This window comes from Amyelois transitella, chromosome 12 (assembly GCF_032362555.1).
Source record: "Amyelois transitella isolate CPQ chromosome 12, ilAmyTran1.1, whole genome shotgun sequence".
Taxonomy (NCBI): Eukaryota; Metazoa; Arthropoda; class Insecta; order Lepidoptera; family Pyralidae; genus Amyelois; species Amyelois transitella.
Window position 1 is genome coordinate 10,626,642 of NC_083515.1, and position 23,747 is coordinate 10,650,388.

At 37.0% G+C, this 23,747-nt stretch overlaps 3 protein-coding genes across 3 annotated transcripts in view; 2 read left to right on the plus strand and 1 right to left on the minus strand.

Moving 5' to 3' along the window:
* The window catches only part of LOC106132871 (dynein axonemal heavy chain 3), an 84,183-nt gene extending 71,907 nt beyond the window's left edge, over positions 1-12,276 (plus strand). Inside the window, exons 69-75 of the mRNA XM_060946926.1 lie at positions 698-948; positions 1,796-1,953; positions 2,527-2,686; positions 4,413-4,607; positions 5,937-6,145; positions 9,276-9,486; positions 11,918-12,276. Coding sequence (XP_060802909.1) covers positions 698-948; positions 1,796-1,953; positions 2,527-2,686; positions 4,413-4,607; positions 5,937-6,145; positions 9,276-9,486; positions 11,918-12,214 — 1,481 coding nt within the window. The 3' untranslated portion in view covers positions 12,215-12,276. The remainder of the gene's footprint in view (positions 1-697; positions 949-1,795; positions 1,954-2,526; positions 2,687-4,412; positions 4,608-5,936; positions 6,146-9,275; positions 9,487-11,917) is intronic.
* Positions 7,457-12,711, minus strand: LOC106134309 (GSK3-beta interaction protein). The gene is made up of 2 exons (XM_013334326.2): positions 12,581-12,711; positions 7,457-9,144 (listed from the first exon to the last, which is right to left on the minus strand). The coding sequence occupies exon 2, from the start codon at positions 9,135-9,137 to the stop codon at positions 8,781-8,783; it is 357 nt and encodes a 118-aa protein (XP_013189780.1). The 5' UTR covers positions 9,138-9,144; positions 12,581-12,711; the 3' UTR covers positions 7,457-8,780.
* Positions 12,712-14,282: 1,571 nt separating this feature from the next.
* Positions 14,283-23,747, plus strand: part of LOC106134327 (forkhead box protein K1) — a 51,111-nt gene continuing 41,646 nt past the window's right edge. The window contains exon 1 of the mRNA XM_060946840.1: positions 14,283-15,098. Coding sequence (XP_060802823.1) covers positions 14,734-15,098 — 365 coding nt within the window. The 5' untranslated portion in view covers positions 14,283-14,733. The remainder of the gene's footprint in view (positions 15,099-23,747) is intronic.

Sequence of the window (23,747 nt, forward strand, 5' to 3'; positions counted from 1 at the left end):
ACATTGGTTGACGTCAAATAAATTACTTAAAACTAAGTTTACTGCCGCTTCCAAGGCGTCAGTGCAGAAGAAGCGGTAACAAACTGCACTGCAGCATTTTCTTCAACAACGTCAACTTCACAATATCAATTAAACTTATTGACTGATTTATCAAAGTACACCCCATTCCGCTAGGACTAGAAATTTTTTACCTGTCATCTAGGTTCCTTCTTCTTCTTAAATTTAAGAGCTAACTCGTCGGTGGAGTTACGAGGAACGTCCTTCATTTATATCTCTTTCTCTGATAATATTTTGATTTGGCAGTAGTTGTTGTAACGTTTTACATTTTACTTTATTTCATCAAAATATTTTATTTTTGGTCTTCCCCTTACTCTTTTTCCATTAATACATATATATATATATTAATTGTATTTCTAGTGCCGTGTGGTTCCCGGCACCAATACAAAAAAGAATAGGACCACTCCATCTCTTTCCCATGGATGTTGTAAAAGGCGACTAAGGGATAGGCTTACACACTTGGGATTCTTTTTTAGGCGTTGGGTTAGCAACCTGTCACTTTATGAATCTCAATTCTATCATTAGGCCAAATAGCTGAAAGCGGCGATTCAGTCTTTTCAAGACTGTTGGTTCTGTCTACCCCGCAAGGGATATAGACGTGACCATATGTATGTAATATATATATTAATTGTATTTCTAGGAGTAAAAATGACAAACGAAGCCCCCAAAGGTCTGAAGAACAACATCTACCGTTCGTACTCGTCCGATCCCATCAGCGACCCGGAATTCTACATCTCCTGTCCCCGCACAGAGGAGTGGAGGCGGCTGCTGTTTGCTCTGTGCTTCTTCCACGCGGTCGTGCAGGAGAGGCGGGCGTTCGGGCCTCTGGGCTGGAACATACAGTACGAGTTCAATGAGAGCGATTTGAGGATATGCATTATGCAATTGCAGGTAGATTATAGTTTTTTTATCCTATATATTACATCCCGGCCAGGGTATGATGAGAAAAGAACTTTCTCTGATTGGTTGGACTATATAAGTATTTATTATAAAATATATTATTTAGTATCGTTGAGTTAGTATCTCGTAACACAAGTTTCGAACTTACTTTGAGGCTAACTCGATCTGTGTAATTTGTCCCGTATTTATATTTATTTATTGTATGAATCACTTTCGGTAAATTGGCGTTTTCATCTTGACTTTATACACCGGAATGGTTAAACTTGGAATTCTTCTTTAAGGCGATGGGCTAGCAACCTGTCACAATTTGAATCTCAATTCTATCATAAAGCCAAATAGCTGAACGTGGCCTATCAGTCTTTTCAAGACTGTTGGCCCTGTCTACCACGCAAGGGATAAAGACGTGACTATATGTATCTATGTATGTATGTATGGTTATAATTAGTACCTACTTGTATGGTAATCAGCTGACTTACTGCCAAAGGTTTCTCATGGAGTCTTCGGAGACGGCTTCTCTTGCTTTCTCGACTCATCCGTATTTATACATACATACATTAAATCTCGCCTTTTTTCCGGAGGGATAAGCAGAGACTGCATCTTTCCACTTGCCACGATCTCTGTATACTTCTTTCGCTTCATCCACATTTATAACTCTTTTCATGCAAACTCGGCGGTTTCGAGTACCTACTCTTGACCTGACCCTTCGCCAGGACGTCCTTAACACGATCAATGCATTTATTTTATCCAGATTTACAGTTGTCATTCCTGAGAGTTCGCTGAAAAAAACTTACATTATTTCTAAATCATGACTCATGAAAAATCTTGTTATCCCCGACAGATGTTCCTAACAGAGTACTCGGAAACTCCGCTAGAGGCGCTGAACTACCTCGCGGGGGAGTGCAACTACGGGGGGAGGGTGACGGATGACAAGGACAGGCGGCTCATACTGTCTCTCTTGTCCATCTTCTACAATGAGGAGGTCACTGCTGATCCGGAGTAAGGGCTTCATTTATAAGCTTGGGAGAAACGCTCACTTTTACAGAAAATTCAGATACCTAGTAGTATGTTTTTTTTTTCATTTTATACAAAGAGGGATGTATCAATAAAATCGGTTTTTTTCTAATCGGTAAAACAAGAGAGATAAAAAAAAAGTTTTGATTTAGTGCTTTTTTTATTATTCTTGGTATTTGGTTTTTAGTTAGGCTGCATGTGATAGGCTTACGATTTATCACTATCTGAATATAAAATTCGTTACTAAGCCTTCCAGCCGAATGTTGTCTTTTAGCCAACAGTCCTGAAAAGACTGAATGTGGCCATTCAGTCTTTTCAGGACGCTCAGCTATTTGGCTTAATGATAGACTTGAGATTCAAATAGTGTCAGATTGCTAGCCCATCGCCTAAAAACAGAATCCCAAGTGTGTAAGCCTATCCCTTAGTCGCCTTTAACGACATCCATGGGAAAGAGATGGAGTGGAGATCCTAGTCTTTTTAGTATTGGTGCCGGCAGTACGGTACTGCCGTGTGGTTTTATTAAGTATCTAAGTATATAAATCTTTGAATTTCTCTTAGTTATTCCTTCTCGCCGAGCGGCAACTATCGCATGCCTCCAAGCATGGACTACGGGTCTGTGCTGGAGCACATCAAGGCGTTACCCATGATCGCAAAACCGGAGGTGTTCGGATTACACGACAACGCCGATATCACCAAAGACAACAAGGAAGCTTCCGCGGTCAGTTTTGGTTTTACTGAATTTTAATTATTGTTTTTGTGCCGTGTGGTTCCCGGCACCAATAAAAAAAAAGAATAGGACCACTCCATCTCTTTCCCGTGGATGTCGTAAAAGGCGACTAAGGGGTAGGCTTACAAACTTGGGATTCTTTTTTAGGCGACAGGCTAGCAACCTGTCACTATTTGAATCTCAATTCTTATCATTAAGCCAAATAGCTGAACGTGGCCTTTCAGTCTTTTCAAGACTGTTGGCTCTGTCTACCCCGTAAGGGATATAGACGTGATGATATGTATGTATGTATTATTGTTTTTTGTAGGTATACTGCTAGCTGTCCCGGCAAACGTTGTTTTGCCATATAAATATGTTTTAAGTAATTTCTAGTTAAAAAAAATTTTAAGGGTGGACAACCCCTATCTCTAAGGGGTATGAAAAATTGATGTTGGCCGATTCTCAGACCTAGTCAATATGCTCACAATATTTAATGGGAATCAGTCAAGCCGTTTCGGAGGAGTACGGGAACGAACATTGTGACACGAGAATTTTATATATAAGATTCCGTCGTGTGGTTTCGGGCACTTTAGAATAGAACTACCCTTAATGAAATCGGACACGTCCTGGCGAAGGGTCAGGTCAAAGTTAATAGACGGTCTTGCATTTGAGTAATGATAGTGGGTGAAGCGAAAGAAATACTTATTCAGGAAAAAATGTAGTAGTCTACTCTGCCTAACCCTCCGAGAAAAGCCGTGACCTCTGTTCCATGACTCTGTCATTTATCTTAACGTATCAAAGAATACGTCTTAGGACTGCTGCTACTCTCCGATTTGGTTAATGGGGCATTTCACGTGAAGCGGACAGGCAAAATAGGGTGAGGTTCTGGATTTGTTTATATTCTGGTTAGTTATACTCCTAGCAGATATAGAAGTGCACACAAAATATTTTTTTCATCCGACGCTTTTTTGCCGAATTATGAGCATATAGGTATATTTTACCTACTCGATGTACTTAAAGTTCGAAATTTAAATAGACCGTCTGAACTAATAAAGTACTGGATATGGCGAGCGATACGATGTGCATGTAGGTACTCAATATGCTCTAGGTTCTAAACTATTGGAGATCACTTTTTGTGTGTAATAAGCATACATAAGGCCTAAATTTAATGCTAAAGAAATAAAATAAAATTATGTCGAAGTTGCTTGAAAATCTATTTGAAATCTTCATTTCCGGTTTACTATCTATACGAAAAAAAATCTAATTTAGAATTCCATAAAAAAGTCTAAATTTCCACTCTTTTAACTAAAAGAAACCATTTAATTTTTATTTTTAACAAATTGATTTATATAAAGTAATGGGCATCGCATGGCAATTCGGCAAAAAAGCTTCGGACGAAAAAAAAATTTTGTGTGCACTTCCATATCTGCTAGGAGTATAACTAACCAGAATATAAACAAAATCCAGAACCTCACCCTATTTTGCCTGTCCGCTTCACGTGAAATGCCCCTAATACCAGTTATATAAGCCAAATCTTACATCTACCTACCGGGGCAGTTTCTAATACATACATATGTTCACATCTATATCCCTTGCGGGTTAGACAGAGCCAACAGTCTTGAAAGGACTGAATGGCCACGTTCAGCTATTCAAAGCTATTCAGAGTTCTTTACAAAAGTTCTTTACTGCTTGGAGCGACATAGCCTGCTACAGTTCCTAATGGAAGGCCTAAATTCAGTTGCTGTTCGGCTGCCTCCTGACTCAGACCTCCGTGGTGAAGGCTGGCGGCGGAGGGGGCGAGGAGGGTGGTGGGGGGGTCGTCGAACTGACCCGAGACATGATGGGCCGGCTGCCGAAACAGTACGACATCTTAGATGTGGCCGCTCGGTATCCGGTCCAGTATTATAATAGCATGAACACTGTGCTTAAGCAGGTTGGTGATGTGTGTACGCGGCTTTAGTTTGATTTGAACATAAATCTCGTACAAATAAATATAAATAAATAAATAAATAAATATATACGGGACAAATTACACTGATTGAGTTAGCCTCGAAGTAAGTTCGAAACTTGTGTTACGAGATACTAACTCAACGATACTATATTTTATAATAAATACTTATATAGATAAACATCCAAGACCCAGGACAATCAGAAAAAGTTCTTTTCTCATCATGCCCTGACCGGGATTCGAACCCGGGACCTCCGGTGTCACAGACAAGCGTACTACCGCTGAGCCACAGACGCCGTACAATCTATTTAATATTGCCAGTTCATAAAAAATATTAATATTGAAATTTCGTCAAAGTGAAGTCAAATAATCATAACAATGTATTCTCTCGTCCATGTTCCTTTTTTAAAGTTTGGATAATTTTAAAGTTGACGTTGTTGAAGAAAATGCTGCAGTGCAGTTTGTTACCGCTTCTTCTGCACTGACGCATTGGAACTGGCAGTTAACTTAGTTTTAAGTAATTTATTTAACGTTTACCAATGTTGTGATATCAAAAGATATGACAATTATAAAATTATATTGAAATGTCCCAATATAACGAATAAAAGTTTTGATTTTGGACGTCCTAGTAAAGGGTCAGGTCAAAAGTACCCGAAACCGCCGATCTTGCATGAAGAGAGTTATGAATGTGGATGAAGCGAAGGAAGTATGCAGAGATCGTGGCAAGTGGACAGAGGTACCTAGTCTCTGCCTACCCATCCGGGAAAGAGGCGTGATTTTATGTATGTAGTTTTGAATTTGAATACACGAAGCGACTCGCGTTTCACCTCCGCAACCTTTACAGATGAACCTGATCCAAATTGGAATAGGTTGTTGTTTTCTCTCACCGTAAGAGCGTTGGTTAGTAATCAAACTAATGTACAAAACTAAGAAAAAATCATTAGTACGGTGGACTCGGGAGATAGCTTGATTGGTTTAGCCCAAGTGTCTCCTGGTACATTGACCAGCGTATTCCTGATAGGTACGGTAATCTTCATTTGACAACATTGATTAATTGTAAAACCAATTAGTTCTACATTCATTCATGTTTTTTAATGTAGACAACGTGCATTCGTCCACGATTTAGATTCAAGAGATCTATATTTGTAAATTGACGTCCGATGAAAATTCTGCAGTGTAGTTTGTTCCGCCGCTTCTTCTACACATGCGCTTTGGAGTTATAGTTAGATTTAAGTTATGTGACGTCAATAAGTGAGTTGTATCCAATTTTGAAAATAATTATATTCTATTCTAATCAATATTCTGCCCGCGCAGGAGTTGATCCGCTACAACCGATTACTGGCAGTCGTCAGCCGGACCCTGCATGGGGTCCACATGGCTGCCCAGGGTCTGGCCATCATGAGCGCGGAGCTGGAGCAGTGCAACAACGCCTTCATCAAGGGCATCGTCCCTGGAGCCTGGATGTCCAAGTCTTACCCTTCAATGAAGCCTTTAGGGTCATATGTCGTCGATTTGTTGGCTAGGTGAGTTTTCCCTGCTTGATAACTTGATATATATTATATATTATATCTTTCTGATTTGCGTTATAATAGAAATTTTAAACTTCATACATACATATAATCACGTCTATATCCCTTGCGGGGTACAAAAAACAACAAATAGTGACAGGTTGCTAGCCCATCGCCTGAAAAAGAATCCCAAGTTTGTAAACCTATCCCTTAGTCGCCTTTTACGACATCCATGGGAAAGAAATGGAGTGGTCCTATTATTTTTTGTATTGGTGCCGGGAACCACACGGCACTTACCGTACTGTACCAAAGCTTGTTAAACTTCATAGTGAAAATATTAAGAAGAATATTCCAGAATACATTGGAAAGTTTGCTGTTACCTACTCGATCTTTTTCTGAGATGAGAATCTCCTGAAAAAGACACTATTCTTCTTACAGAATCGGGGAAGGTTTTAAAAAATGCGTTTAAGTACTTACGAGTATACGCCAATTATTTTTTTTTTTTTTGTAATTAGGGAAACAAAGACCCTTTTCTCTTCATGATACGATAAGGTCTGGCATTCATTAGTGCAAAAACAGTCTTTAAGGAGGTCTTGGATTTTCAGGTTAATTCTCGCGCAAAAAGCCTTTGGACTTCTACCTTGTCCACTTGTTAGTTAGGTCAGGTTGTTTTTGATTTGCTAATTAGCTGACCAACCAGGAAATATATATATTTAGGGAGTTTGTACTGTGTAAATATAACCTTTATAAATTATAAATCATCTATATAATCAGGCATCATTGAAGCCCTCAAGAATAAATAATTTTACCCGTTTTTTTACATTTTCCATTATTTCTTCACTCCTTATACTTATTTATTTATATATTTATGTACAACAAGAAAAATAAGCAAAAAAAAACTTAAAATAAAGAGAAATTCAATACAAGGGCACTACTTATTTCTAGAGAAATTTCTTCCAGCAGGCCCACGACAGGAAAGTGCAGTTAGTTGCAGCGTGATGTTATATAGCCTAAAGCCTTTCTCGATAAATGGTCTATTCATCACAAAAATAATTTTTCAATTCGAACCCGTAGTTCCTGAGATTAGCGCGTTCAAACAAACAAACTCTTCAGCTTATAATATTAGTATAGATAAAAAATACTGATAAACATCCAAGACCCAGATCCCAGATGCCCTGACCGGGATTCGAACCCGGAACCTCCGGTGTCACAGACAAAGGCCCTTTATGATAGCTATCATGAAACCTTTATGAAAATCTCTTTGTGAACAAAGCATTTGGAGAAGCTAAAGATATGAATGAAAACATGTAGCTAATATGAATCGAATTTACTATCACAACACATTACAATTGGTGTATATCTACGTATAAATACATATTTTGTACTCAGTCTATTCTTGTACTGTGCGCAGTCGCAAGCTATGTTGTTGCAAATCGCACGACGGGTAAGCTATGACACGAAAAAATATACAAGTTGGTATGTAATACATTTCCAAAGCTTATTTGTCTAAATTTATTTTAGTTACTGCAAAGATTTTTTTAAATGAAAATATGCGAGAACCTTTTCTTGATTCCAAAGTAGTTCTTTAGAGTAAACTAAGAACAGTCTATAAGTTTATTCAAGAAATTGCCATACAAAACTTATATAATAAACTGTAGGATTTTGCAATAATACTCCGCAAAATGAGACAATTAAAAGGAAATTTAATTTCTAAGACTGGTCCATTTATAGGGAATTTCATCTATTAATAAGATTTAATAGAAAAAAAGGCAAAATACGTTCCTGGCGCAGTCGGAAAACAATAATTTAGGTCAAAATATTCTATAAGTTTTTCAGATAACACAGATTTTAGGCCTAACGAGATCTTATTATATGTGGACCCATACGCGAAATTGACAACCGGATATCTACACAGACACTACCAACGGGTTGTTGCCAGTTAGTAAATTACATTAGATTTTATAATATAAACCTATTCTACATGAGTGCTGTTTCACTCACACAGTACAGAAATTCAAACTAGCGACCCGCCCCGGCTTCGCACGGGTGCAAAATTATAAATGTACATAAAAACCTTCCCCTTGAATCACTCTGTTACAAAAAACCGCATCAAAATCCGTTGCGTAATTTTAAAGATTTAAGCATACAGACAAACAGACTAAAATAGCGACTTTGTTTTATACTATGTAGTGAAAAGGCATGCCAATGCTGTATTTCTTGGTTTTACCAAAAGCACCATAGATAAGATAAAAAAAGTTTGTAACTGACAACAACTATGCTAAGTGCCTCAACAGTGCACAGACATCAACGCTCAAGCGATTTCCGCGCCAAGAGGTCTCCTTAAATTTATATATTTATAGCACATTCGAATACTGATCGATTTTAAGGCTACTTCTACAACTGGAGGCTTCCATCAACGGACTGTGGTCAGCAGATCAATTGTAACATATCAACCTCATTTGCTGGAAAAACACTCCTTAAGTCGTATTTAAAATGCCGTCCATTGTACCTACCCTACACATTCGCTGCAGAAAACACGCACAATAAACTTTATCAGGCTTGGCCTAATCACTTGCATTTTAGCTAAAAAAAAGCGTATCATCGCAGCGAATGTGTTAACAATACTAGGTGCGCCAGTGTCAAGCAAAATTCAACCTTCTGCATTCTTGGCCAGATCAAGCAATTTGCTCATCAACTCCCCGCCGAAAGACTCCCTATACTTCTGACTTATACTATTGAGCAACGCGTATGGAGTTTCATAGTTCATATTCTCTATGGTAGACAGGCTGGTGTCGTCGTATTTTCTACCGACAACTCTGAAACCGGCCGCGGAGATTTCCACGCAGTAATCGCATTCCTCCAAAGTTGTTAGGTTGAAATATATCCTCTGGTTACTGCTCTTCAAGAGTGGAGATATGTTGGCGGATTTCACATGTTTCTTGATGTCGTTGATGGCCGCTTCTGCCTCCTGGGGCCAGGTCTCCTCGCTCAGCACCTGCTCTGACATTATTCAGCTGAAATAAAAGGAAAGATGGACTTATAAATATATATCTCATTTACAGTTTTCAGCACACAATATGTTGATGGGTTATAGAACATTCTGGTTTGTTAACTAACAATATCTCAAAGAAACAAACGATTTCAGATTGAAATTCCTCCAAGATTGGATTGACGAGGGGCCTCCAATGGTGTTCTGGATATCCGGCTTCTACTTCACCCAGTCCTTCCTGACTGGAGTCCTCCAGAACTACTCCCGTCACAACAAGATACCCATAGACCAAGTGCACTTCGAGTTCACTATAACCAGCATGGAGTCTGAATGCGAACAGGAACCTACTTTTGGAGTGTATTGTAAGGTCAGTAAATGTTCTTAAAATTTGGAGCCAAAAAGAAGAAGAATAGGGGGTTGGTAACGATCTTGGCTAGATGCAGTCCAGAACTGGTATATTTAAAAATAGTAAGAAATTGAGGATAGCTACTCGTAACAGGGGCGGCGTAATATTTTTGTTGGTAACTTCTCGCCTGAAAAATTTCCTTTTGCTATGGTTGGACATAACATATATAACTTGAAATCTCATGCTTGTATAAATAAAACTTGTACAGAGAGAGAGAGAACGGATATAGTATGTCTGTTTTCTTTTATACTTAATGCAATAGTTAAGGCCTCTATTTATAGTTATATGGTATACCTACTTAATAGTATACCTACTTAATAGTATACCTACTTAATAGTATACAAAAATATATTTTGTGCAAGCAGCAACCCCAGCCAGTTGATAAACAGGATCAGGAACACAGTGTGTTTGTGTGGGTAAGTTGTGTGTGTGTTTGTGTGAGAGACTTTAAAGCCATTGGATTATGGATTTTATACATAGAGAGTGCCTTTTACTTTAAGTTAATAACACAGTAAACTTGCATGAAATTTAAATTTTTATTTGCACTATTATATTAAATTAATTGCAGTTTCTTTTTGTATATATCTATTACCTTGTATGTATCTATTTTTTAGTACAATATTAGGTAGTTGTTGGTATTTACAGTATCAAAGTGTTTATATTTGGGAATGACTTCAAACTTTTTTATAGAGCCTTCATTGTCATGGGGAATCATCACTAGGGAATAACAATGTAGTTTCCCGCGGGTACAAATTATTCCGCCATAGCAAGTAAAATAAATGCGGATCCCGGGCTCCGCAGCCTGGAGGGTGCAACTGGGAACACGCAAAGATGAGAAAAAACTAGTTAAACAAAGACATACTACATACATATAGTCACGTCTATATCCCTTGTGGGGTAGACAGAGCCAACTGTATTAACAAGACTGATTGGCCAAGTTCAGCTGTGTGGCTTAATGATAGAGTTGGGATTCAAATAGTGACAGGTTGCTAGCCCATCGCCTAAAAAAAGGATCCCATGTTTATAAGCTTATCCCTTAGTCGCCTTTTACGACATCCATGGAAAAGAGATAGGGTGGTCCTATTCTTTTTTGTATTGGTGCCGGGAATCACACGGCACCAATATAATAAAAAAGGACTTAAACAAATACAATACAAAAATAAGGCTACATAATAAAATTTGTAAATCGTGCCAACTAACAGTTTCCAATAAAATATTGGCGGGTGATCGATTTGGCCAGACGTGTGGCGAATCCGCGCCGAATCATAAACAATTTACTATCAACACGCGGGGTTAACAGTTATTTTTAGCTGTCGACAATGCCGCACTTATGTACATCACTCATATTTCGCTTTGCACTTTGCAGCACTTAAGATTATATTAAGAAAAAAACAACAACTTAATATTCTCTCGTCCACATTTCTATTCTAAGTTAAAGGAAAATGCTGCAGTGCAGTTTGTTATAGCTTCTTCTGCACTGACACTTTGGAAGCGGCAGTAAACTTAGTTTTATGTAATTTATTTGATGTCAACCAATGTTGTGAAAGCGAAGGATATGACAATTATTAAGTGATGTTGAAGTATCCTATAATAATGAATAAAAATTTTGAATTTGAATTTATGAACAAAATACAAGAGAATGAAGTTGCGGGCACCAGCTAATGTATGCTGTACAACCTCGAATCTTGTGTACCTTAGTAATCAATTTAGTAAATAGCACCTACATACGTTGTAATGTGATTTGTTTTTAAAATATGAGCGGCAAGAAAATTAGACAGCTTTTTGTCAGCTAGTTTTCTTGGCCTGCTTATTAGCTTTTAGCCTGATATTTACACTTGGCAAGTTATGAATGTGTATTGTTAATAATATTTGCCTTCCTGCATATCCTCACCATGTATAATTTATTTATTGTCTTCATTGAACTTTGGGATAATATCAAAAAATGCAACAATTATTTTAACGACTCTATCTTAATCTGTTTAAATATAAAAAAAGAATAGGACCACTCCAGCTCTTTCCCATGGATGTCGTAAAAGGTGACTAAAGAAAAAGGCTTTTATACTTTAGATTCAATTGGCTAGTAACCTGTCACTATTTGAATCTCAAGTCTGTCATAAAACAGCTGAATGTGGCCTATCGGTCTTTCAAGACTGCTGGCCCTCTCTACCTTGCAAGGTATATGTCAGACATGATTATATGGATCTAAATGTACTCTATACCTATAATGAATGTAGCTCTACATCAAAGATTTCAAGAGATAGAAGGCAAGCAGTTGACTATTCAAGCTGAAAATAGACTACAAAGAGACAGGGATTAATGTTGGTCTAATAAGGTAACTAATTTTAGTAAAAATTTCATATCATCTCTGATAGATGTAATAATTTTTTGACAGGGCTTGTTCCTGGAAGGGGCCAGGTGGAACAGAGTAACCATGGAACTTGACGAGTCCTACCCAAAGATCCTATTCGACACAATCCCTATAATCTGGTTCAAGCCTGCCATGATAGGCGACTTCAACCCACCTCCGTGCTACTTCTGCCCAATTTATAAGACCAGCGAGAGAAAAGGAGTGCTAGCCACCACAGGTCACTCCAGCAATTTTGTTATGTATATCACTCTCCTGTCTGCCATACCACAGAAACATTGGATTAACAGAGGAGTAGCGAGCCTTACACAGTTGGATGATTAAATGAAGTATCCTAAAACTTTCCATAAATGAATATTTTAAAAGGTTTTGTTCTAGTCATAATTTAATTTGTATATGTACTTATATTATTAAATAAACTTAGTAAAGATGCATATTTTTACTCTGTTGTTTGAGTTTCTACACTATAGAAGGAATCATAAAACAAAATACTTTAATAATTTTAGAATTAAATAGTGGGTAGAATATTTTGGAACTTATTAAAAAATAATTATGATTTCTGTAATATTGGAGCCGGATTGGAGACAGTAGGTAACTTCAAATTTGCCGCAAATAATGCAAATTCTAAAACATGAACGGAGAAGGAAACATCTTATTACATCTATGTCTCTGTGAGGATAGAATACTCACCAATTCGAAATAAACTGAAAAAATCACCAAGATATCACTACACAATAATCCACCATCAGAATAAAACAAAATCTGCCTCCGCAGATTGAAATTGTCAGGCTTTTTAGTGATGCGCTCAATAACTATCGACTATGGATTTGGAGCAATATTATACTATACAGTCTTCTTTCCTTCCTCCTTGCGGTAACTTGTCATTTCTCTAGAGTGGATAGAAGCCCAGGGGAAGAGCCCAGCGTTTAATCATAATTCTGGGTAGAGTAAGTTTGGTTATCTATACGCAGCATCTTCCGTCACTCGTGTTGCCTCTGCAACCTCTGCAGATGAGCCGTATCTAAACATAGTAACACATTGGTTAGCTTAGCACTCATACTATATTTCGTCAATTTATTATGATTGTCGGGGTCAGCCTTTCTGATTATCGATATTTTAAATGTCGATAATATTACAACACTATACCGTAAAATAGTCAAATACTTGAAAATTTTTGATGAATATGTTGCGACACTAAAAAAAAATAACTACCATTTGATTTTACGATTTGATTAGTGACCAAAAATTTGTTTTATTTTTGGTGAGCTAAAGTTTTGGTGAGTTAAAGCTGACCTTTTTTTGCGTGCCATTTTTTTAATTAGACCAATTTTAAATGCGGTTTTCTTAGATGTGTTTGATTAAAAAAACCTCATATAATGCCTGGGAAACGCGGCTCCGACTATGTTGTGTCAGAGGTTGTATGCTCCAATCCGTGAAATCTTTCCTTGCGCTATTATTTATTAAGACTATTCGCTGTTTCAGGCTGATAGCGTCACATGATTTTTGTTTTTTGACTTGTGGCGTAGAGATGTCGCCACATATTAGAAATACAGACATCGGTCAGTTACAATTTTTAATATCATGCATAATGGAATGTGGATTTAAAAAAAAGTACGCCTCTCGCGCTCTTGCCTGATGCTTACAAATCCAATTCAAAAAGAATATCCTGAACTCAATAATCTAATAAGATTCTATTTTAAAAAAACTATAAGAATTTATCACTTCTTATGCGGGGAAATAAAAGAACCCAACAAACAACCTTTATTTCAATCGTAACTAAAATACAAGATTAACAAAGATGAAACATTACAATGAAACTGTGAAGTATTTACTATACAAATTCACTAGTCGACTGTTCATTTCACTAAGCAGTATTCATATTGGTCTGTCCTCGGTCCCCGCTATGTACACAATTTACAAACTTTGCTGTTTTCTGTCGGCTGTTCCGAACAAAAAGTCAATCAAATAAAAAGTCACTTTATCTAAATATCAATTTCATAAAGGCATCAAGCTAATGTGTGTATATCAGTAAATGAAATGATATTACTCAACGCAGGAAAGACGTGATAGGTGTTTGTTTGGTTCGTATTTTATTCGTTTTCTACTAAAGAGGAGTACCTTTCATATATGAAGCAGCAACACTGAAAGCTTCGTTATACGCTTTGAATACCGCACAATTTTATTTCCTTTTGATATAAAGTCAAAACAAAAAGAATAGATGACCACGAAAATATTAACATAAAAACCATTATTAAGTATTTCATTACTGTATTCAAAATTTGACAAAACATAATATAAATCCTATGTATGGTATAATACAATTAAACGATTAGTGCATATTTTTGCGTGTAAAGGATCGTATGCCAGTTTCGATTTATTTGTGTGTTGCATAGATGGCGCACCGAACTTGTAAACTGCGTATGCCGAACTGACGTTTTTGGTTATTTTTGTTCTCGCCTCGTGTTTACTTTAGTGTCTAATTTCGATTCTATTGCGAAAATTCTGTTGTGCAACACTAGAAAGGTTAATAATTTGTCTATAGACGGCATAACTGTGCGGCATAGTATCGATCGGTAGTTCCGGACTAGGTATATGTATACAGTTTATCACGTGGTGGTGTGGTGGTTTATATAATTCTTGTTTACCGCACAAGTCGAAACTTTGCGCATGTGCGTCCCGTCTGTAACCTCAAATTGTAGAGTAGGCACTGATTCGGCAGGTTCCGGATATCCGGGTCGGGACGCAGAGGTGGCGGTTCTCACGGCTGGTTTGTGATGTGCCCTCGTGCTAGGCGTTCACGCCCCGCGAAACAGCGTTGGTGATACGATACGAGCGCGCCTGACATGGCCCAGACTCAGTTCACGCGAAGCTCTGAGAGCGACGCATGGGCGCTTCTGTCCCTGAAGTCGGCGCCCCCGTCGCCGTCCAAAGTGCAGTGGGCCCAGGAGCCGGCTTCAATTGCGATCGCGCGCCTGAACGGCCGGGACTTCGAGTACTTTATCCGGCAGAAGCGCGTTGTGATCGGGCGTAACTCGAGCCGCGGTCAAGTGGATGTGAACATGGGACATAGTAGTTTCATATCGCGGCGTCACTTGGAGTTGTTATTCGACCACCCGGAGTTCTATCTCACGTGCAACAGCAAGAATGGAGTGCTGGTGGACGGAGTATTTCAGAGGAAGGGCGCCGCGGCCATGCTGTTGCCAAAAAGGTGAGTACCGCGCCAGTACACATGTGTCATCACTGATAACGCGAATGCCTGTTTACTCCTACTCATTAGCTTTGTGTTTGTAAACAATCTTATTTGTTTATCATTTACCCACCTGTTGTTTGGTTTTGTAGAAAAAATCTAATTCCTTCCACTGTTGTATTATGTACTTTGTTGATACATGTGGTTAACTGTATTCTAAGAATAGTAAACAATGCAGGTCATTGTACAAGGAAGTTGTAAACATGTAAATAAGAGTGATTCCAATTAAGGCAGAATTCTACTAAGACATCAAAAGTAAACAAGTATTTTTTTTTCAAAACAAGTATTTTTAGAAGTACTAAATATGAATGTACCTGCATGGCTTACAATGATGACACACATGGAAAGTTATTTTGCTTTGCTGGCATTCTATTTAGTGATAGTGAATCATGCAGTAGGTGCATATTACAATAAATATAAGCACTCAAATATTTTAAACTTTAAATTCTGGTACTGGTAATAAGTGTACCATTAACACAGAACTTGTTACAATTATACATATGAATGATAAGCTAAAATATAAGCTGAATTGATAAATATTTTCAAACATTTCTATTTAGGTACAAGTTTCAAATCATGAAAATTGCATTTTTTTTTTCTATAGTTCAGAATTTGCTATTCTATAGCAAATTCTGAACTACATATAAAATATTATAGCATTGGCTGATCATAATAATGTGATCATTTTACGCATTGTTTAAAACCTCACACACAAAGCTGGCTTAGTAAATAACATCTCCATTGCTTAGCACAAAGTTCACGATTATCAGAATTATCACATTATTTTCCCGATGATAATACCAAAACAAGAGACCGCATGCGGATGATGCAATGCGCAGAAATAGTGGCTGAATGAATGAGGTTAATATGGCAAGTCATTTGCAATCGTGATTCTAATAATGTATTATTATCACTGTAGTATATTGTCTAGTACATTCAACTGGATATAAATTGAGATTTATTTATTTTTTTATGATACAAGAAAAAAAAATAATGATATGTACAAGAGCTGACATATTTTTTTTATATATAAATCTCTTACTAGTTACTGGTAAGTCCTGTTCCGTGTTTGCCAGGCCGTTTGAAATAAACTGATATAAAAAGTGTCCACTTTTAACAATTACTTTAAAAATTATCTGATGATGATGAGATGAGTTTTAAAACAAGTCTTAAGATTGTTTTAAAACTAATTATTATTGGTATAGATGTTACAAAAATAAGCACAAAAGGTAACAGTTACTAATAAGTGCACAAACCAAGATCATAGTTATTTATTATATGTATAAAATATATACTTGTAAAAATTTAAGTAATTTATTAAGTAGATTAAATCAAACATGCTGAATCATACCCACAAGCTTGCATGAAGAGAGTTATGAATGTGGATGAAGCAAAAGATGTATTGACTATGCTGAGTTCATGGCAAGTGAAAATCTAACCCATATAGGATCATGGTTACACATCCAGTTTCTTGAATGTGCAGGTTTCCTCGTGATGTTTTCCCTTACCCTAAGAGCATGGGATAATGTTCATAACTTCATAAATAGTCATTGGTACACGGCCAAGGCGGGATTCGAACCTGTGCCTTTGTGCACATCATGAATTTTAACCCAACAAATAAATGATACATGTGTACAAACATAAATTATAGTAAACATGTTTATTATTTCAGTTAATTATGCATCTCTTTATTAGAAATCCAAGTCTGACCACTGGCAGTTTATTCTAATTAGTTTATCATTCATTAACATAAACAATTTGCACACTCTTCACTTATCAGTCTAGTCTAGGTCGTTCAACTATGTCTATTACTGGATAAAACGAGGATAACTTAAGGTGGTCTAAAAAGGCCTGGGCATCTATGACCAAGATCCCAAGTTAGGTTTGTTTTTCCATCTTTTCTTTGCAGGGTAACCCAACCTATTTTGGTTTGTGGTTACAAGTCCCGTTGCCTGAATGTGCAGGTTTAATCGCATTGATTTTTCCTACTGTAAAAGCATAAGAAGGCATTCAAAGAAATGCATGAATGAATGATTTAATGAATGAATGAACATGGATAATATTTAAGACATGAGTAAGATGTTAGCAATTAAACTAATGTACATACAGTCACTAGTACATTGCCGCTTTAGGATTCAAAATGTGTGTGTATTGCATTATTTTAGACAGGCACCATAACCATTCATTCACTGAAGATCTATTAAATATGTCTATATTCTGTTTGGTTTCCTTTCACCCAAAGGTGGACTGGAAGAGATTGCATTAGCGATAAGTCCGTCTTGTACCATCTCTGTCTGCTTTGTGCTGTTTTGTATGTTTTACTCTTATGGTGCAATAAAGAGTTTTATATATCTATCTATAGTATATTCTGATAAGTATATTCCCTGCCATGCTGGGGAGTGGCTGGTTCTCTGAGGTACTTACAAGCTCTGCTTGGTTCAGACGCTAGTCTCTCACAATCTTACTGTCTTTATTTAGATACCCTTAGCTCATTTAAATTTATTTTTAAGAAGAAAGATTTGAAAAGTACCCGAAACCCCCGAGCTTGCATGAAGAGAGTTATGAATGTGGATGAAGCGAAGGAAATATGCAGAGATCGTAGCAAGTGGAAAGAGGTAGTCTCTGCCTACCCCTCCGGGAAAGAGGCGTGATTTTATGTATGTATGTATGTGTAAGAAAGATTTGGACAGAAATAAACATACATACATATAGTCACGTCTATATCCCTTGCGGGGTAGACAGAGCCAACGATCTTGAAAAGAAATAAATAATTAATGAAGAAGAGAAGTTTATTTTATTTTTATTTATTATTATTATTATTATCTCATCTTGCTTACCACCAAGTAGATTGAGGTCAAGTGCACTCAAAACTAGTAAGATTGAAAAAAAAAATGTATAAGTGAACATTCTCACACTTTTGTTTGTAAAAACAATAATGTAGAGTGTAGTAAAGCAGATAAAAACTTGTGAATGAAATAGTTTGTAGTTCTATTGGTACTGTTATCAGTGGCTAGGGTTATGTTATTGTTTGTCAATTACTTCTATTGTTTTGTTGAATGGTGATTGTAGGACAAGTCTATTTATTGTGTTTTCGTAATTATAACACAAATCCCTACTATTGTTAAAAATGGGAAGGAGTGACGGAAGGGTCATTTATTGCAGTTTTTTTTATAACTATCTTTAACAGTGGTAATGACTAATGAGTGTAATAAACTAATAATTTATAATTGACGGCCTTTGAGCCGTAGCGGTAGTGAGTTTGTCTGTGACACCGGAGGTGCCGGGTTCGGATTCCGGCCAGGGTATGATGAGGAACGAACTTTTTGGTCTGGCTTGGGTCTTGGATGTTTATCTATAATAAGTACATATTTATTATTAAATATATTATCGTTGAGTTAGTGTGTCGTAACACAAGTTTCGAATTCCGAGGCTAAATAGGTAATCAGTGTAATTTGTCATAAAAAAAAATGAAAAAATAGATCAAAATTATATAGTATGGATGACTCAGAAAAAAAAAGATTACGATATTAAGGTTGTAAAAGTTCCTTTGATCAAAAAAGAGTTCTAAACCTGATATTCTTCTTTTGAGGCTAGCAACCTGTCAATATCTGAAGCATTATTTCATCAGTAAGCCATCCAGATGAACCAGACCTTCGTCTTTTCGAGACTGTCGGCTCTGTCGACCCCGTAATTCAAATTAAAATTCAAAATATTTATTCACTATTATAGGATACTTCATATCGCTTAATAATTGTCAAAACGTATGGTTTAACAACATTGGTTGTCGTCAAATGAATTACTTAAAACTAAGTTTACTGCCGCTTCCAAGGCATCAGTGCATAAGAAGCGGTGACAAACTGCACTGCAGCATTTTCTTCAACAACGTCAACTTCACAATATCAATTAAACTTAGAAACTTCAGATTAATATATTTATATGAGATTTTAATATTAAAATATATATATATATACCTATATATTATAATGAACAAACACGTGATGTATGTAAAAGCTAATAAGAAGTAGGTGTTGCTCGGTATCTTTATAGTAACTTGTAACATGTCTGTCTGTTAGTACCTATGTCACTCATGTCACATGTGACGCCGCGGCCTTGTGCTACTAAAGGAAAGGTGCGGTGACTGTTGACAGGGTATTACCAGTCTAGGTATTACGAGTATGTTGTGACTAGACTGTGTGTATCGTCGAACTTTCAAGGACCGAATTTCGAATGAATTTTTCAAGAAAAAGGGAGATGCTAGACTGTGTGTGTGTGTTTTGTATCGTCGAACTTTCAAAGACCGAATTTCGAATGTCTTGAAAAAGGGAGATGTTAGTGAGTACCCGTAATCGTCGAATATGCATGAAAATAGAATGGAATAGATTTATTTTCTAAAAATTGGATATAAGGTATCACTTATTGACGTCACATGACTTTTTTTTGGACAAATTACACAGATTGAGTTAAATCTAATTATAACTACTACCGAACTACTACTTCTAAAGCGCATATGTAGAAGAAGCGGCGGAACAAACTACACTGCAGCATTTTCATCGGACGTCAATATATACAAATATAGATCTCTTAAATCTAAATCATGGACGAATTCGAAAAGGGTAATGAGTGTATAGGGAGCGGGAGAGGTCTGTAAGGATCGTAGCAAGTGGAATTCCATAGTCTCCGCCTACCCCAATGGGAGACAGGCGTGTTGGTATGTATGTATGTAGACTGTATTGGTGGTGGTATAGTCCTATTTATTCAGGCTCAGCGCAGGCAGAAAGGAGCGTAGCGGAGAGGAGCATTTTTTAACGCAATTGAAAATTAAACTGAAGTTGACAATAAATGCACGCGCGTGGTCGAAGATACGCGGGATTTTTTTTTAGTAATTATGTACGGGACAAATTACACTGATTGAGTTAGCCTCGAAGTAAGTTCGAGACTTGTGTAACGAGATACTAACTCAACGATAATATATTTTATAATAAATACTTATATAGATAAACATCCAAGACCCAGCCCAATCAGTAAAATATCTTTTCTCATTATGCTCTGGCCGGGATTCGAACCCGAGACCTCCGGTGTCACAGACAAGCGTATCGCTGCGCCACAGAGACCGTCTGAATATCCTTTATTTCTCTGTGTCTGTCCCTTAGTCATCGGTCAATATTTGAATGTCAATTCTATCATTAAGCCTGAACGTTGCGTCCCAAGTTTGTCGACTGTGTCTACCCCGTAAGGGATAAAGACGTGCTTATATGTATAATGTATATATGTGTTTCAAATTCTATGGACGAGATTACGTTACTTCAACATTGTGTTGTTATCATAAAGTACTTAATTCATACCTACCAAGGACAAGCAATGTCAAGTGAAACTTGAATGTCTGCCACAGATAATGTTATGAGAACAAACAAATAAAAATTAAGTTACCATTTGAATGTTTATGGTAAATTAGAGGCCGCCCGCGACTTCGTCCGCATGGAAACACTGTCAATCCCGCGGGAACTCCGGGAAAAAAAGTAGCCTTTATATTATTCTGGGTCTTCAGCTACCTGAATACCTAGCAAATTTCATTGTAATCGGTTCAGTCGTTTTTGCGTGAATGATTAACAAACATACATCCTGACATACTCACAAACTTTCACATTTATAAATATTATTAGTAGGATAATAAAAGAATCATTGTTGAATAACTTACTGTTTTTTATATATGTATGTATAAATAAAACAGGTATTAAACGCGTACGTAACGTACCTTCATTTTATCACTGATGTTTCGCATCATGTTACAACGATTCGTCGTCACCGAGCGACTGAAAACCAGCCGGCTACTGCTCCGTCTGCGGGCAGAATGTTCTTCTACCGCCAAGCTGTTAACACGCCAACAACTGTCGCTGCCGATTCTGTGTTTTTAACCGACTTAAAAAAAGAAGAAAAATAAAAAAACAATACCATTCCCAAATGTTTTTCTATATCTTATCATCAGGTAGACTGTTTGGTTGGTTGCTAACTCTCGTGTGAAGTGCATACGTGTGTGATAAAATGAAACGAGCCTTACAATGTTCATGTTTTATTGAAGAAAATACTGAAATATTAATATCGTCAATATCAATTTGCCTTTCAATTCAAATATAATCTGAATCTCAATTACATCTTTTTGCCGTACCGCTGAACGTGGGCTTTCTGTCTATGCGAGACTGTTGGCTCTGTCTACCCCGTATGGGATTAAGACGTGACAATTTGTATTTATGAATGTAAAGTATTTTATTGAGCTATCAGATTCTTTTACAGATTAGAGCATATAAATGCAATTCCCAATAAATTTATCTTTTACGGGTGTAAAACTAGGCTGAAGTATGTAAAACAAATATAAATATAGTAGTTCCCAAAGATGTGTCTCTTCGATGTCATATGTATTTTGTAGCATAGTAAACATCAATAGAAAATGGCAGCTGCGCTAAACTCCAAACAGCCTTGTGGCGCCCTGACCTACATAGACAGACACACAACATTATGGATTTAACACTATCTATGTATATGTTTAGTTTATGATATACTTCTGTCATAAACATTATTTTCTTTCGGTATACATTCGTTATCAAATTTGACCGTGTTTTTCTATTTGCTATTTTGCGTATGTTTTCCACTCTCTTCACTATTTTTTATTTCTAATCTGTAATTTTAAATACATACTACCTGTGCCTGCGACTTCGTCCGCGTGGAATAGTTATTTTGGGCATCATTGAAGCTCACAAGGATGAATAATTTTCCCGTTTTTTCACATTATCCATTATTTCTTCGCTCCTAATAGTTGCAGCGTGACGTTATATAGCCTAAATGCTTTTTCGATAAATGGTCTATTCAACACAAAATGAATTTTTCAATTCGAACCAGTGGTTCCTGAGATTTGCGCGTTGAAACAAACGAACAAACACTTCAGCTTTATAATATTAGTTTAGATGTAATCAACTTCGTCAATATGCCAAATATTGACTCATTTGATAACATATAAAAATAACTAAACCTACTTCTGTACACTCGATAGTTTGTTCTGCGGTCTAGACGTTTGTTCTCGACGTTTCTTGCCAGGGATCCTACATTGTTAGTTTACGTACTCACTAGGTACTGTATTGTATACAATGTCGTTTTTACGACGTTTTGAGACGTTCAGTGCGTATTGGCGCCGTGTGGTTCCCGGCACCAATAAAAAAGAACAGGACTACTCCATCTTTTTTCCATAGATGTGTTAAAGGACGAGACGTAATGGATAGGCGTTTATACTTGGCGTATTCCTCTTTTAGGCGATGGGCTAGCAACCTGTCACTATTTGAATCTCAATCCTATCATAAAGCCAAACAGCTGAACGTGGCCTATCAGTCTTTTCGAGACTGTTGGCTCTGTCTTCCCCGCAAGGGATAAAGACGTGATGTTATGCATGATTGTTCGTATGTCGTTTCTACGTCGTTTTGAAACGTTCAGTGCGTATATTGTTCTGATAGCAGTCAGGTGAAACAAAGAATCGTATGTATGTCTGTTTATATCTTTGGACGGTCGCCTGCAAATGTGAATTTTCATACGCGATGCGTGAAATACTTACATGTTGATGCATCATGTAGTACAAACTAATTTGCATGTAAAACAAACACTCTCACACAAAAGTTCTAAATTTGCTTAATCAATCAATCAATTGCACGAGGCTTCGCTCCCGTGGGAATTTCCAAAATAGCGTTGTCGAACTATCGATAATTGAGTTTGAAGATGATCTACTCTATCGATGATAGCCTTTCGATCGAAAAAGCTATTTCATAAAAATAAAACGCATATTTCTGAGGGCTTTGTCTGTCTCTGCCAAATGCCAAATATCATAAAAATCCGTCTAGTATTTATTGTTTTTTTTAAATAATTTTTATTTACATAGAAAAATACAAATCTTTTCTCCTTATACCCAATGGTCGACTGGTAGAAAATGCTTCCAGCATTAAGTCCGCCAATTGTGCTATGCATTTGTATTTTGTGCAATGAAGTTTTAATAAATAAATACATAGATTGGGATAGTAGGTAGTAGTAAATAGCGTCAAACAGGTAGTGACTGTCGGGGGAACAGGAAAACCAGTGGCCGACGTGACTCACACCACTTTTACTTTTAAATAGAATGCGCCTGCGCACATTCTCAACGAACTGTCTTGCAGTGTTGTTTTTCGTATGACATCCTACATACATACACGCATAACATCACGCATCTTTGCCAGGGGGGTAGGCAGAGACTACATCTTTCCACTTGCCACGATTTCGGCATGCCTCTTTCGCTTCATCCACGTTCATAATTCTCGGTTTCGTTCCGTTTTGAATAAGACTTCAGTTTCAAAAGCATGATTTATCAGAAGATAGAAATTCAGTATGGACTCATAGTTGAAGTTGTTGAAAAACCGGCCGAAGAAAGATGGTAGAAGAAGTAGTAGGTAGACGAAATTGTTGGTTAGCGGACCTTGGGCCCATAAACGCTATGGCTGTACAAGGCAAAACATGAAAGGAAAGAGTGAGAGAGACACACTCTAAACAAATGATATCCTATTTGATTCCAATATTACGTTACATTTACTAAACTATAAACCT